Raw genomic sequence first — 16,949 nt, 5'->3', positions numbered from 1 at the left:
CAAATGATCATATCACCAAAAGGATACAAGATATCAATTAATTGAGGTGCTCGTGGGCACCACAAGGCCCTTGTGAACGTATTGATATAAATTTATGTGGATAAACTTTAAATGTGGGCGTATCAGCGATGTAAAAAAGTCCTTCGCTCTGCGTTTTGCTCAGAATGCGGACGATGTTTACCATTACAGTGAATGGAGGAAAATGTGGAACTGTTCTCATTTGAAGGTTGCTGAGCGGAAGTAACATCATATCACATAATGAGCACATTCGATGAAACTAGACAAGAATACCTACGTTTTGATGTATAAATTGTCCATGACAAGTTAGAATTGTTGGCGTGGGAGCAAGTTATAGAGAAAAAAAAAAGATAACTTTTTTAGTCTCCCCACCTGTCCCCCACTTAGCTCCGAACATTCCGCCACATACACACACATGGAAAATCTGAACCGGGCTGAAACGGGACGATACGTAAACTGGGATTTGGGAGAAACCGTGCTTGATATCTGAACGCCCATTCAGCGCAATAAACACCAAGTCTTGTCTTCGGTTAAACTTTTAATCATGTTTCTACTTAAAGTATGGCGACACAGCATGGTGCAAAGGGGGGGCGTTTTTGGCAATGTTGAGGCGATTTCCCGAACATTTCCCATTCAAGTCAATGAGAAAAGTTTGCCGGTTTTTTGCCGATTTCGGTAAAACCACGCGGCAAATCTCTTAGAAAAATCATAGCACACCATTCCCCGATCATTACCCACATTTCGGTGTAATGTTTGCGCGTGTTGGCAACGTTTGGGACTAGTAGCGGGACGAAATTTGGCGGAAGATGAGATAAGAAATAATAATAATATAAGTATGGGCAATAATAATCATTGTGCCGATTGCTGCTTATGCAGCACATCGGCACACTGAAAATAATAATATAATAGTATGGGCAAATAAGTCATTGTGCCGAGTGCCTTAAGCAGCACACGCACACTGAATTACATTGTAAGCATTAAGGGCATTGGACAGCTACACATACAGCATCCGGGAGGAACTTAGAGTTCAGGGTTTTGCTCAGGGACCCTCTGACATGTGGCCACCTTGTAAAACCGTATTTACCATCTTTTTTTTTTTTTTGATTCCCAGATGCCTGTCACTCCCTCTCTACTACTCGGCCTCTACCTGAAAATACCACAATGCATTGCATTGCTCAGAGTGCGGGTGTTTGGCCAGTGTCATGGGAGTCGTATTAAAACACTATCCCAGATCCTGCCGGGAATATTCAAACCAGTGTTAAAGTGTTTCATGCAGAGTACTGAGCTTTAATGGTGTGTGTAAAAAAAAAAAAAAAAAAAGGCAATTGTGATTGTCTAGGTTGAGCAGTGGAGTCGAGTACATCATGGATATGAAACGGCTCCGCTTCGTCATGCTAGCAGGTAGCCTGGTCTCAAAACACTCAGATTTTGGTTTTGGTCTCTGACTAAATGGTATTATTTTTTTAAGCTCTAATGTTTGCTTTTATTTGGGCTCCCCTGGTTTGCCTGTGTAACAGATGACACCCAATATCGTATTGTGATAACGTGTGAATTACAGTCCCTACTATGCCGGCGGGTCCTGGTGTGTAATTGGTGTACTCGCCTATGATCTGCCAGCCACTCCAGCAGTAGTCCTAGACTTGACCATTCATTTCTCTCCCTCTCTTTCTCCCTTCATCTTTGTTGCTCACCTAAACAGAAAGTTGGGGTGACGGGTCCACCGGACCCTCAGATGCGCTGTCCGTCAGTTATCGAATTTGGCAAGTTTGAAATCCAGACGTGGTATTCCTCTCCCTACCCCCAGGAGTACAGCAGGTAAGCTAATGACCATAATGAAGCACAACAGCATAATGCACTTAGCTCCCAGTCCTGCCTGTAGGCATCGCAATTACCACCAGCATAATGGAGTGCAATTATAAGGTTGTTTACATTACCACCTACTTTGGCAGGTAACCAGCCAGAGCCACAGAGGCAATTTGATTCTGATTTGCTGAGGGTGTATTAATTTTTTTATTTTTATTTTAGGCAACTGTTAAATAAAATCAGCCCTACTAGTCTTACCAAATCTGCCGCTGTTCAAATCCTGTTGGTTCCCAGATGGCTCAGCCATTGCAAAGTTGTTTGCTACTTTCAAAACAAGAGCTGTGAAAAGCAATTAACAATTTTATTTTCAAGTAATTGCTTGGTCCATAAAAGTGGCCATCACAATTTCCCAAAGCCCAAGTTGACATATTCATATTGCTGGTTTTGTCTGACTTGAAAAAAAGAAAAAAGTGTTGTGCACTCTGGCTCCACAATCAATCGTTTTGTCTAACAGCCCAAAACCTGAAGATGTTAAATTAACTATCATAAAAGACTAATAAACTGGCAAATAATCACATCTTAGAAGCTTGTACCAGAGAAGAATTGTCTAAATATTTGCAGATAAACTATCTATCAACAAATCAGTTTCTCGACTATTCATTCCAGCTCCCTAGCTGCAACTTTTTATAACCGTTCCTCATGTTTCTCACGTGTCTTTAACTGCGCTACTCTTCCTTTTCCCTTTCCAGACTACCCAAGCTCTACTTGTGTGAGTTCTGCCTGCGCTACATGAAGAGTCGCAGCATCCTCTACCAGCACATGAAGAAGTGCAACTGGTTCCACCCCCCTGCTAACGAGATCTACAGGAAAGACGATGTCTCTGTATACGAGGTGAGAAGCTGTTCCTAAAGATGGCAGGGTTCACCAGTAAGGGTTTCCTGTTAGCCTGGGGCAAGTAAAACGCCACATCAGGCAAATAAATAGAACAACCCAATTGCCCGTTCGGGCTAGACTGGGTAAGCCCCGCCCACTCTGCTGGCGATTTGATTTCTCCCTGCAGCTCAGTCTGGAAACCTGCACCTTTAATTCTCCTGCTTCAGTTCACAATTTTGCAGGAACCAATCACAAACTGGCTTATCTACCTGGCGTGCTATTGGCTGGTTTAACACGATGACGATAGAGAAGCGACCAAGCAGCTTCTTGTTTACATTCAACAAAGCGGCCACCGAAGCGCAGCGACCCGTTGATGCCGCTGTCGCTTCTACGTCACCTGGACCGTTGCTCTGATTGGTTGAAGAACTATCTAACTGCGTACAGAGTCATTTGAACGCTGCCCGTTGGTCACGCCTCTTGGGCAGTAGAAAATACAGAGCAGACCCCCCCGACCACCGCTCAGTCTCAGATCTATGGAGCTTGGCTTGGTCTGGTGACAGCCAGACTACGTTCGGGCATCACCGTATCATAAATAACGTTATTGTTGTCTTGCCGACGTCAGATAACGCATAATGATTTGATTTGAACAATTTTCTTAAGCTTTTGATGCAGCCAAGGTTTTTAACTTAAAAAAAACTTTTTTGCGATTTTTTTCAACATTTCTAAAGCTATATTTGATGTTTTTGCCTTTCTTTAAAAAAAAAAAACTATCTATAGGAACCAGTAAAAATTGACATTGACCAAACAAGTGAAAATAAAACCTTAATGTTGAACCCTGCATGGACTGAATAATGTTGATGGTTAATGATTAATAAACTGAAATAATGAGAGAGAGAGAGAGAGAGAGAGCTGTTGAACGCTCAAACCACAGTGTTGCTGCAGACACATCCTTTCCCAAAGACACCTTTCTTCTTCTCTTCTCCTGACCTCGAAATCATCATCTAGTGTCTACTCCCCCCAGACGCAATCACAGAGACCGAGTCTTTCTTAAAAATGTATTCCATGCTTCCGTGTATATTTTATTTCAGACTGTAGAGGTGTCGGCGCGGTCAGAGATTAATCACATGCACAATGTAGCAATACTCTCCCAACCCACTTTATGAACACACAGTATGTTGATCGGTCCAATCAAAATGGTCCAATGGCGATTTATTAACATCCCTGCCTCCCATAGTGGAATATTTCTTAGTTTACGCAAGGGAAAGTGACTGTTATTTTTAGAAAATTTACCAATTTACAGGTGATCTCTTCTTCTGGGTCTTCTGGCGCATCGGTAGACAGAGTCAGGGGCTTGTTGTCTGCAGGCCACGGCCGCTGCAGCTCCTCTTTTCCCCGCTCTGCAGTCCATCCTCGCTCGGAGGAGAGCAGAGATAACTGGCGAGCTGCCAACCTCAACCTCCCTCCTCCTCGTTTTCTTTACAGCTCTTTGTTTCTGTCCTCCATCCTCTCTATCCGTCAGGGTCTCCTGAGACACGGCTGAGATCATTGCCTAACACTTAATGTCTACTGCATTCACCTTTGCCTCGTTCCACAGCCCACTAGCAGCAGCTTCAACATGTACTTGTGGGCAGCTGTGTGTCTGCGACCGATATCGGTCGTTGAGGGAAACGTTCTGTCATCGTGTTGTACTGATGTGTTGCTTCACTAATCCCCCAACAGGTTGATGGGAATGTGAGCACAATCTACTGTCAGAACCTGTGTCTGCTGGCCAAGCTGTTCCTGGACCACAAGACCCTCTACTACGACGTGGAGCCCTTCCTTTTCTACGTCCTGACCCAGAACGACGGCAAAGGTTGCCACCTCGTCGGCTACTTCTCCAAGGTATGGCCACCAGGCCGCCAACCTCGTCCTTGTGCTGGATTCAGATTCAGAATACTTGCCCAAGTGGCAATTCATTTTCATAGTCTATCCTGTCAGTCAGTCCATTGTCAATTCTTAAGTTTTCACCACTCTTAGGTCTAGAACATTTTCATCACACCCTTCGACAAATGCCGGTGATCCGATTGGCACTGACGAAAAGTTAGTCCCTCTTGGCAAAATTACATTTACTCTGAACTAGGGCTGGGACGGTATGGATTTTTTTTTAATGCGGTTGAAAAGCAAGACAATTCCGTTGTAGCGCGGTATACCGCAACAACCCACTTATGAGAGTATGGTAAGTTAGAGCGAGAATGGCAGTGTGCCTTAAGTGAGTGACAGAGAGCAGCGAATGAGTGCCGCTGTGGGGAAAAGAGAGAGGAAAAAGAGTTGATGTAAAGTGAGTTAAAAGTCAAAAATAAAGCAGTCCATGTTAAATGCATAAATAAGTAACATTCAGTACCGGTCAAACGTGGGAAAACTTTTGACCAGCACTGTAAGTAACGACAACAGTCAACCTCAGCATCCACCATTAGAGATGGCCGATGCCACATTTCCTTCTCGATATCGCTTCCGATACCTGGACTTGGTTATAGTACCAATCCAATACCAGTTTTTAAAAAACACATATGTTTTACTTTATTATAACAGCTGTGTACTACTATCCTTGTATGGAGGGGTTATGGTTGCTGTCTTTTAGGGGTAAAATAATCGATTCTTAGACGCATCGCGATTCTCTCTAGAACGATTCAATGCTCGATTCTGATAAGTTAATAATCGATAATTAAAAACAAATAATAATAATCTTTTTCTTTTTTTTAAATGTGTTGATTTTTATTTCAAAGTTACTGTCTCCAGACAAAAAACAGAGTGACTGAAAGAGGACGAGAAACAACTCCTAGTTTAGGCAAGAGTGCAGAAAAAAACCCAAAAATGGCCAAAAGGAAGAAAATAGAAATGTTTTGTATATATGCACATAATCTAATAAGGCAAAACACATATAGGCTGTTCCTCTACTTTTCCTACCGTAATACACGGTAGGAAATATATATATATTGGGTATATATATAAATACCCAACACGATCAGAATGTTATGTGTCATGGAACATCGCGCTCCCCAACTTGCAAAAGGTCGGATTTGCTCCATTTTTTGATGATAAGTTTTGTTTAGAAAACCTTGAATCCATGTAAGACACAATCAGGGCTGGGCGATATATCGATATATAAAATATTGTTATATTGTTAAATGTAATATGGAACCATATCATATAGACCATATTGCATATGTCAATATAGTTAAAATTTACACAGTGATCCTTGCTCTGAGCAAGCTGATGACCCAGCTCTCTGCACTGCCCCCCCGCCACCGCCCCGCCTCTTTATGCACAGAGGGGGGAGGGGAAGGAACAAACACAGAAGCAACAACGTCTGCGGAGCGTGGGGAGGACGAACTGGTTAGTAAAAGTAAAAGCAGTGGCTCAGTAATTTGGAGAGGGTTCGGATTCAAAGTATCAGATGAGCAACAAAATCCCGTTATATGTAGGGAGTGCCTTAAACAAGTTACAGCCAGAGGTGGAAGCACTACAAATCTTATTCACCACCTAATGCAGTGGCACAAACTGCAATATGAAGAGTGTGTGAAACTGCGTGCTGCAGGAGCCCCAGCCACAAGCCATTGACATCCCCAAAAAGCTCCATCCCCAAGACAGAGCCCACTGCACTTCATTTTCCCGCAGTGTGCCTTATGAAAAGAAAAGTGACAAGCGGTGTACTATAATTAAAGCGGTGTCCTATCACATTGCTAAAGATATGGTCCCTGTTGCAACTGTGGACCAAGCCGGATTAAAAAAAGCTACTGAAAACGATGGACCCGTGATATGAGCTTCCCAGAAGCCCTGCCACAAATGTAGGCTGAAGTCAGGCCGAGCCTTGCTGACCGGCTCGCTGACGTCACCCATTTTGTGTTGACCAGCGATATGTGGTCGAGCAGGACGTGTGAGCCTTACATGAGCCGGGCTGCTCACTTCATTCAAGACTGGGAGATGAGAACCGCATGTCTCAAGCTAATATTTCAAAAAAGAATTCTTAAACTGAGCAATTTATTTAGTCCTTTCTTTATATATAAATGCTGCCCTTACTAGGGTTTGTCATATTTTATTCTTTTGTAATGTTCAGTGGATTAGTGAGAAAGGAGAAGCAAATCTGTAATTTGATTTTAATAAGCCATTTATAGTTGTCAAACTAAAACAAGGTTGATGTTGTACTTTTCTCATATAAATATAGTTATTTCAGAATAAGATTAACCTATTTTATAGTCTAATTTTATTAAAGATATTATTTTTAAATGTGCTCCTTACAGAGCTTTGATTTCATAAAAAGGTCCTCCTGTTGTTATACAGTATTTATGTTAATATTTTATTGTTATTTGAACAGCTGAGCATTTAACCAAGAACCAGGTGAACAAACCTGTTTATTATTTATTCATTTGATTTTGCAACTGTCCACTGAAATAGCCAGTTTCAATAAAACTATGTGGGACATGACATATTTGGCTTTGACTTTGACTGAACATTTTGTGGTAAAAATATTGGGATATACATCGTCAGCCTTAATATATCGGGGTATGACTTTTGGTCCGTATTGCCCAGCCCTAGACACAATGTCTTCAGACACAATCCATGTCATCAGAATCCCTGAACCCATGTCAAGGTGCACACGTGCAAGCAGGTTTTTTTGAGGTGATGGCGGTGACGATATCAGACCCGCTGTAGGTGTCATATGATCACGGTAACCGTCCCAGCCCTACTCTGAATTTGGTATTTATTTTGGTAAGTCCACAACGCCACCAACAGCATCACGCCTCCATTTGCAAGGAATTCATACCTGTAAATCATAACCACCCTCCTCAAACTTACCAACACAACTACATGAACCAAAATGGAGAGACAGATGTATAAAAAATGAAATGAAACTGAAATGCCCTGTCATCACTCCGCACAGGTGCATTCCTACAGATAAACAAATGCTCATGTTGTGTCCCAGATAAACACTGGGCGCTGTCAGCTCCGTTGCCCCTCTCTGTGGAGTTTGTGGTCGCAGGTGCTCCCATTAACATGCCGCCTTGCTGCCAAAACCCAGCAGTTAGTGAGCGGACGCAGCACCATCAACACCCTGCTGTACACTCTCACAGGCCTGCTCTGTGACGGGGTTTCCATTATGTTTTTTATTTTTTTCTAATGACGGTATGTGTCTTGTCTCTCCCTCTTCTTCAGGAGAAGCACTGTCAACAGAAATACAACGTGTCATGCATCATGATTCTTCCACAGTACCAGCGCAGGGGCTACGGACGCTTTCTCATCGACTTCAGTAAGGGCTTCAGCCATAAACAACACAAATCACTGTGAAATGTATCTGATGCTTCTTTTGATCGACGAATACATTAGAAAAATCCTGTGGTGTACAACGTTTGAGTCTCAAGATGTCTTTTTGTTGCTCCCTCCCTGCAGGCTACTTATTGTCCAAATGCGAGGGCCAGCCAGGCTCTCCAGAGAAGCCTCTGTCGGACCTAGGCCGACTGTCCTACATGGCCTACTGGCGCAGCGTGGTGCTGGAGTGTCTCCACGAGGTCCGCGATCGGCAGATCACCATACGACAGCTTAGCAAGCTGACTGGCATCTGCCCGCAGGACATCACCACCACGCTGCACAGCCTCAACATGCTAGAGCAGCGAGGAGACAGGTCAGATTCACATTATATCTGGGGGTCTGGGGGTAGTCAGCCCGAAAATTAACACTTCATATCCTGTTTTCTTGTCAATATAATTCAAATTGTAATTGATATTGAATCTAGTTTAATTATTCTCCTTTATTGTTCAAAACTTGCATATTCAAAACATCACACGTTATAGGATGTTTTTTTTTTTTTAGTAAATCATGTGCAGCTTGTTAACCTTTTTAAAGCCATAAGTTCCACAGTTTAAATCACATAAAATAAGCCTGGCCAGAGTAGTGGTCAGTGCAGAGCAGCAGTATTTAGCTAGCCAGTGGGATTATTCTTTCCTCACTAAGTGTTGTCCCCACAAACGTATACTCAGCTAAACATTCTCCTAATCCAGCTCCAAGGAACAGGCTCATGTGTTTTTGGCATTTTAATCAGGTTTAAGTGTAAATTGTTGCATTGCTATGCAATATCACACAAAGCTTAGTTTAAGAGCTACATGGCATCTTGCACAAGCAAATCAGTTTGCTATATACAACAACCCTATCAGATGTTGCAGTACTAAATAGCAGAGAATAAAGTCAACCACATTAGCTAACTTTCAAGACATGGAAGCACGTTTTCCTCCCATCCCCAAATGCTTTGTGGAGTAGCCAGACCCTCCTCCTCGCGCTTTGGCAGAGGGTCTGGCAAAGCGAGACTGTGTTACAGGTGATACAGTACTAGGGCTGGGCAATATATCAATGTGTATTGATATTGCGATATGAGACTAGATATTGTCTTAGATTTTGATATATCATAATATCGAAATATGATAAGTGTTGTCTTTACCTGGTTTTACAGGCTGCATTACAGTAAAGTGATGTCATTTCCTGAACTCACCAGACTGTTCTAGCTCTTCTATTATCTACCTTTACCCACCAAGTCATTAAATCATTTCTGGAGAATATTTATCAAACATCTCATTGTGTAAATAACATTTTGTTAGCACCAATAATCAACCCTACAGTATCGTCGCAATATTGACATCGATTTCCAGGGTAATGGGTTGCCGGATTACTGGAAAACCTTCGGGCCAGATTTTCATGGAACTTGTTGGAAGGGTGTAGCATGGGCCAAGGAAGCACCCATCGGACATAGGAGCATTTAACTTTGGTTTAAAACACAAAACATTGACAAGCTTTCTAATGTAAGTAGAATTGTAAATGTGCTGCAAAAGTCCAAAGTTATCACATGTCACTAGGGCTACAACTAACAATTATTTTAATTGTCAATTAATCTGCAGATTATTCTCTCGATTAATCAAGTAGTTGTTTGGTCTAGAAATCCTCAAATGTCTTTTCTCCATAGGTCAAATATATTCAGCTAACTGTCACAGAGGAGAAAAAGGAAACAAGAAAATATTCCCATTTGAGAAACAGGAATCAAGGAACCTTTTTTTTTTTTTTTTTTCATAAAAAGTTACTCAAACCGTTTAATCAATCAAAATAGTTGAACAAAAATTTAATAGTTGACAGCTAATAGATTTAATTGGTTAATATATGCAGCTCTACACGTAGCCATACACGTATGCACTCAACAAGCTAACATTAACACATTGGTTTAGAGCCACACATAGATGCTACATTCTTCTCATTTCTGCTTACATGTAGAAAAACATGCATACAGAGTTCTAATGCTCCTTTTGGTTTCTGCTGTGGTTTTGTCAGGCTCGTCCTGGTGCGGAGGGAGAAGTTGGTGTCTAACCACATGGCTCGTCTCAACGCCCGGCCACGGCAGCTGGATGTCGACCCCGAGTGTCTCCGCTGGACTCCCGTCATTGTAACCAACACTGTGGTCTCTGATGCAGATGACAACGACGATGAGGAGGACGAAGAACCAGAGGAAGACAACCGCAAGGAGGTAACTTCTTTGAATTTGTTTGCTGTGGAAATAATAGATTGATGTCGAAGTTGTTGTGCATTCTAGTTTATTAGTTATTGAGTTTATTCTATTTTCTCTGTAAATAGATCAAACCAAGTCACAGGGTCCCACCAATGTCCTGGCACATGCGCCAAGGGAAGAAGAGGGATGAGGACGAGGACGAGGAAGTAGAAGAGGAAAGAAAGAGCTTGCCGGGGTTTCCCATTAGCCAAAGCTCTCCAACTCCCCCTCCCATTCGCTGTCCAGCCTCTGTCCCAGAGCCACCACGTCCCCCTCCCCCAACAAATGGAGAACGCCGACCACGAGGGCGCCCACCCAAAAACTGGCCTTGGGCAAGGTGAAAGACAACACACGGGGGGACGACCACCTAAGAATCCGCCCCGTGGAGGACGAGGATGATGAGGACGAGGAGAGAACAGAGGGAGGAAAAACCACAAGCTCTGCCTGCAGCCCTCCCTCCCTTTTCTCCCTGGATGACATGCAGATTCCACAGCCTTTCACTCCTTGAACATGGCCAGGCACCCCTCCATAACCCCTACACGAAGAGGGCGGCCCCCAAGGAAAAAGAGAGGCCCTAAACCCAGAATGATGGAAGGGCCCGGAGAGGGACTAGCACAGCTATCTGTGGTTTCCAGGTTGAATGAGTCTCTGCCTGTCAGGAAGAGCTGCTTCAGTGAAAGCAGTGAAGAAGAGGAGGATGATGATGACGAAGATGATGAAGAGAGTAGGGCATGCTCCCCACCCATCCTTACCAAGCCTGCCATGGGGCTTAAATGCAAGGTAAGAAACTTAACAGTGTCAACAGTGTTAACCGTTGATGTAATGTAATCTTAGAATTAAGATAGATTCTTTGCCTAGTTAAAAAAATGAATGAATGAATTAGCACTCAGTTGTATTTAGAACTGGATTCACATCCATGCCATTTACTATAATCTTCTTGATCTCAGTCAGTCCATGTCTGTTGTATAATTTTAAGGTACATTTTAAAGGCACACTTAATAACCATCCTGTTTCTACCTAGAAGCCACTGAGGAAGCGTCGCTTTCGCCAGCGGAGCCACCCTCACAGCAGCGTGGTGACAGAGACGATTTCTGAGACCACAGAAGTGTTGGATGAGCCCTTTGTGGACTCCGACTCGGAGAGGCCTATGCCCAGGCTGGAGGAGGAGACGCCCCTGGGCCACCCACTGCACCGCTACCCCCCAGCCCGCTCTGCGCTGAGGTTGTCTGACCCAGCGCCCAAAAGGGGCCGGCACTCCAACCTCACAGATTCAGAGGAAGACGGTAAGCAGACAGGGTTTTGGTGCCAAACTGGGCAGGATTAGTGATGATTGGTAGTGATGGCCAAACGAAGCTTCATGAACCAGTGTCTTTATTTTCTGAGCCCACTAGATGGCGCTCTTGGTTTTAAGAAAAGGCCTAAGCATTCTAATTCACTATGTTCTCAACCAATTCTGGAACAGAGAGCGCCATCTAGTGGGCTCAGAAAATAAAGACACTGGTTCATGAAGCTTCATTCGACCATCACTAATGATTGGTTTGGTACGTGTGCAGCCTTATCTAACACTGGCTTATCTCTTGCCTTCTTTAGAGCTAACACCCGTGCTGAAACCCGTGGCTGCTCTGCCAGCAACTCCATCTGAGAGCCTAGTGGCCACCCAGAAGTCCCAGTCAAGAAGAAGAAGGGCTGGCCAAGGGAAAGAGCCGCAAACCCCTGCACTGGAAGCAACAAGGACCTGGAAAACCCCCTAGTGGTGGGCCAGCCGCAGATAGCCAGGCCCAAAGTGGGATCCGCCACCCCCTAAAATCAAGATGAAACCTGGCCGCAAGCCCCGGAGCTGGTACTTGCAGCGGGCCCAGGAGGAGCAGAGCGGCAGGAGCAGGAAAGACAAAGGCTGCTGGAGCAGCAGCTGGACAAAGATCCTCAGCTGCTCCAGACAGAAGACCGCAACAGCAAGCGAGTCTGCAGAACCAACACTGACCGAGATAACAAACCGAAAGACTCTGATGAAGAAGATGACTATCTTCCTAAGCCTGTTGAGCAGAAAGTGCCCAGGAGGCGAGGGAGACCACCCAAGAATCGTGCCCTCCTCCAGCCACCACAGCCTGCCCCCAAACCACCTCCCACCTCTGAACCTGAGGAGGAAGAGGACGAGGAGACTGGAAGGGCCTGGGTGGAAGAGAAACCTAGCCGTCCACCGTCCCGGGCCCGACAATCCCGGCCTCAGGACACAGATATGGGTGACAGGGAAGAGGACGATGACGATGAGGAGAGGGAGGGGAGGAATGTAGCAGTGTCGCCGGAAGACGAGCGGCAGTTCCACCAGGTTCAGGAAGCAGGCGCAGTGAAGACCACGACGCAGACGATGAAGGTGATGGGCACTTGGAGGACAAGAGCAACAGCAGCAACAACAGCAAGAAAAGAAAAGTCAGGACTCTGAAGATGAAGAAGATGATGACGAGGAGGAGGAGAGCCTGCCTCCCGTGCAAGCTCTCCCCCTGTCAAAGAAGAACCCCAAGGTGAGAGGCTTTTTTAGACATGGAGAACAGCGTGGCCCGGGACTATGTCAGCAAGCAGGAGGGGAAGACGAGGAGGAGGAGGAGGCTGAGGAAGAGGCGCAGGAGAACAAGTGTCGGCCCTCCTCGGCCGACCCGCAGCAGGAGGAGAGGCGGCGCAGAGAGCAGGAGGAGTCGGCTGCAGCAGCTGCAGCAGTGGAGACGGTCACGGCCATGTCTGTTCCCTCTGAGCCCCTGGAGCTCCAGTCGCTGCACCCAGACGATAAGGACGTCACGCTGCTGATGGAGCCCCAACACACACATCCACACGCCCACCCTCACCAGCACTCTGACTTCAAAGAGGAGCTGGGACACCATCACCCACACCACCCCCATCACCACTCCAATGAGCTGGACCTTGAGACTATGCAGGCCGTCCAGTCCCTGACCCAAGGGGAAGCCCAGGACGAAGAGACAGAACCCCAGCCACACCACGGGGCCTACCAGGACTGTGAGGAGACACTAGCTGCCTGCCGCACCCTGCAGAGTTACAGCCACACAGGGGAGGCCGAGGAGGAGGCTCTGGCCCTGGTCGAGGATTGTGGGCCCTCCCAGCACAGCAGCCCCATTGGTAATCCTCCAGTGCCGCCCCTGCCGAGTCAATCTGTGCGCTCGGTGAACAGTCCAGGGTTGCCCTCGGGCATCTTGGACACAACACCAGCAGGGCAGAGGGGAGGGACGCCTGGCCCCACAGGGGCAGTGGGCAGTGGTGGGGGTAGTGGAGGGGGGTACACCCAGATCACGCCAGAGCATCCCAGTTCCCTGTCCGCCCCCTCCCAGCAGAGCATGGAGACGTCGCCAATGATGGATGTGCCGTCCGTGTCGGACCACTCGCAGCAGGTGGTCGACAGCGGCTTCAGTGACCTCGGCAGCATAGAGAGCACCACCGAGACTACGACAACCCCAGCAGCTATGACTCTACCATGGGGGAGGGGGTAACGGAACAGGGAATGGCGGAATGGAGGGGGAATGTCGGCTGCTGTAGTTGGCGGAGCTTCCACGGCTTCCTCATCATCAGCCTCCTCTTCTTCAAACTCCGCCCCTCCGTCCTCCTCCCAGTCTAACAGCTGCTCCTTCGTGCCAGCCCCCAGCCTCACCTCTTCCACAGGAACTGGAGGATCCCAACTATCGATGGGCAGCTGCAGCCTCATCCAGCAGACTGGATCAGGACCCAACAGCGGACCCGGTGCCAGTAACGTGGGCAGCGCTGTGCCCCAGCCCCCGCCACCGTCACAGCCATCCAACACCCCAGCTGTGGCATTAAGTCTCCTCAGAGCTGCGGTGTGATCGAGAGGCCTCCCAGCACCAACCAGCAGCAGCAGCAGTCCCAAAAAAAGGTTCCTCAGCAGCAACAAGCCCCAAACCCCCAGCCTCCACCGTCGGCACCACCCCCACCCGCAGCAGCAGCAGCAGCAGCAGCAGCAGCAGCAGCAGGCCCTGTCGCAGTGTAGTATGGGAAATGGCTTCGCCTCCACACCCATGATCATGGAGATCCCTGAGAGTGGAGGCGGAGGAGGGGGCCGAACCCTGTATGAGCGCATGGGTCAGGACTTGGCACAGGGGGCTACCCCCAGCCCTCTGCAACCTTCAGCCTGGCCAAACTGCAGCAGCTCACCAACACCATCATGGACCCCCATGCCATGCCCTACTCTCATTCCGCCTCCGTCACCTCCTACGCCACCAGTGTTTCTCTCTCCAACCCCGGCTGGCACCTTCACCCCACGCCCCCCTCTCTCAGGGCCAGCCCACTATGACCCCGCCTCCTAACCTGAGCTCTGGCTCCATGAACCTGGGCTCCCTGCAGCTGCAATGCAACATGCCCACCACTAACATCGGCCTGGGACCCCCGCCGCACACGCAGCGGCTACAGGGCCAGATGGCTACGGTCAAAGGCCACATATCCATCCGGTCCAAAGCACTCAGCAGCTGGCCCCGGCCCCGCACCAGCAGCAGCTCTACGGCCGCAGCTCAGGGCCGTGGCCATGCAGGGCACCCCGCGCACCCTGGCCGTGCAGCGCGGCATGATGCCAAACCTCATGCCCACGCCAGCACCGTACAACTCCATGAACATGACGCCTCTCAACGCCATGTCTGCCGGCTACCGAATGCCTCAGCCCATGATGAACAGTGGTTACCACGGCAATCCCCCTTACATGAATCAGCCAGCTCAGTACCCCATGCAGATGCAGATGGGCATGATGGGAGGGCAGGGTTACCCGCAGCAGCCTATGCAGCCCAATCACCATGGCAACATGATGTACACTGGCCCCTCCCATCACAGCTATGCGGGTGTCCCCAAACAATCACCGTACATGAGCAGATGAGCAGCCAAGAACTGAGACAAGGGACATGAGGCCAGAGCTGAAACTCGCTGTACTCTAAATGTCCATTACCCCGTTCACCCCCTCCAGTGCCACGGCAGGCACCAGCGAGTGGAGGTGGTCGGAGACAGAGGGGGTCTTTGGGTTTCCTGTTTTTCAATGTTGTCATTTCGTCCCTTTTTGTTTGGGCTCGTTTCTCCACCCCTCCCAGCGGGCTGTGTGAGGGAGCAAGCCGGCGGGGGACCCGGGTTTGGGCGTGTACGTGGACCTCTGTTGTGCCATGCAGCTTCCGGCCAGGCCTGCACAGTCCTCTGTCATGTGATTTCACACAGGCCCGGGGGACTCCTCCACATCGTGACGCGCAGGAGGAGAGCAGGGGAGGACAAGAAAGACGAGGAAGATACACAGAGAAAGACAATACAGGAGTACCTCGCTTTGTCAGACTGCGTATGAGAAACAGTGGTTAACTGAATATATTCAACCATGCACACAATCTTTTAATTGATATAGGAAGCCTTACCTTGAAAAAAGAGACAATGAAACATTGTAGGCCGATTCTCGTTTTTGTTTTGTTAAACATAATGTTGGGTCTTATTTTTGTTGTTTTTGTTTTGTTTTTTTGAAATACTCGTGTGCAGCCCGACTTCTCATATGCTTTGGTCTTTATATGTGTGCCATTCTGAACTGGTGATACATCCTCTCGCTCTCTCAGAAATACCCAGACTTCTCTGTGGGCCAGTTGGTCAGAAAAGCAAGGAGCGGGGCCTCCGGTGTTTAGGTGTTGAGCTGTTCCAGAGTCTCCGTCTTCCTGAATGGACCTTGTTCAACAACAAAGGCACAAAGAGACGAGCGCGTTGCTGTCTGTCCAGTGTCCATAAAAGAAACAAGTAGCATTATTTTCCAGTTTTCCGCGGCCACTCCGAAACGTTTTAGATGTAAATATTCTGGTACTTCCCAATATCCAGTGCAAACTCATACACACACACACACACACACACACACACACACACACACACACACACACACACACACACACACACACACACACACACCCACCAGCTAGCTGTCACCAATTGGCGGCTAGCTTGGTAAAGAACAACGGTCAGCTGTTCTTATCCACACACCACCGACAGACGGTGTACTATTTCAGCCTTTTTTTAGCAGTTTAGGGAACGCAGAACAAACGGTGGGATTTCCATTTCACTGCTTTAAGGAAAGTCGGTGACCTAAAGCTGACCTCTCCTCTTAAGTGTTAGTGACCCAAAGAGGTCCACAGGCGTCTGCTTTTCAATGGTGTATTCTGTTAAAACTGTTTTTTGGGGGTTTTCTTTTTTTCTTCTCTGCAAAATTCTGCACTCCAATTGGCTAGAGATATGGCAGTAGACAGTTAGCCTTTATAAAAGGTGTGCCTAAATGCCTGGTCTAGTGCACGGTTCGGCCCTCACGTAGAGGCCCACTCATAGTAGAGCAGGGTCCGAGGGGAGAAAGCGTTCGGGGATCCTGTTGGTTGTGGCGGTGCGACTGGCAGGGCTGAAACCGTAGACCTTGTTGCTCCATGTACCAGTATTCAAAGTCAAAAGAGGAACTTTCATTTTCTTACAGACCTGACACTGCATACTTTATTTGTGTGTATTGTTCTGTTCTGTACCTTTTTTATGTTGTGTTTTTGTTTCTTTCTGAATTTTATCAGACTGGGCAGCTTTCTTTTATGACACAAGCTGACTCTTTTTGACTTTAGAAAACCTATTGTAGAGAAAATGTTTTTTCTATAATATAAAAGGAAACTCTGACATTGATATTGGTACTGTCATTTTTTTCACT

At 47.1% G+C, this 16,949-nt stretch overlaps 1 protein-coding gene across 1 annotated transcript; it reads left to right on the top strand.

Annotated features, from left to right (window-relative positions):
* Positions 1–1,717: 1,717 nt before the first annotated feature.
* LOC116685144 (histone acetyltransferase KAT6A-like) lies at positions 1,718–15,147 on the top strand (the record flags this gene model as incomplete). The annotated part of the gene is given in 29 exon segments (XM_032510358.1): positions 1,718–1,833; positions 2,571–2,712; positions 4,414–4,575; positions 7,885–7,978; positions 8,119–8,350; positions 10,039–10,231; positions 10,339–10,582; positions 10,585–10,730; positions 10,733–11,032; positions 11,274–11,535; positions 11,843–11,899; positions 11,902–11,943; positions 11,946–12,035; positions 12,038–12,115; positions 12,118–12,528; positions 12,531–12,671; positions 12,674–12,718; positions 12,721–12,771; positions 12,774–12,830; positions 12,833–13,696; positions 13,699–13,728; positions 13,731–13,760; positions 13,763–14,056; positions 14,059–14,222; positions 14,224–14,356; positions 14,359–14,511; positions 14,514–14,720; positions 14,723–14,779; positions 14,782–15,147. Coding segments are annotated over 29 exon segments (5,145 nt in total), but the record flags the coding sequence as incomplete, so codon positions are not given.
* Between the last annotated feature and the right edge of the window lie 1,802 nt (positions 15,148–16,949).

Source organism: Etheostoma spectabile, unplaced genomic scaffold (assembly GCF_008692095.1).
Source record: "Etheostoma spectabile isolate EspeVRDwgs_2016 unplaced genomic scaffold, UIUC_Espe_1.0 scaffold00569584, whole genome shotgun sequence".
NCBI lineage: Eukaryota > Metazoa > Chordata > Actinopteri > Perciformes > Percidae > Etheostoma > Etheostoma spectabile.
Note: the sequence above shows the minus strand (reverse complement) of the source record. Positions and strands in the feature narration are given on the sequence as shown.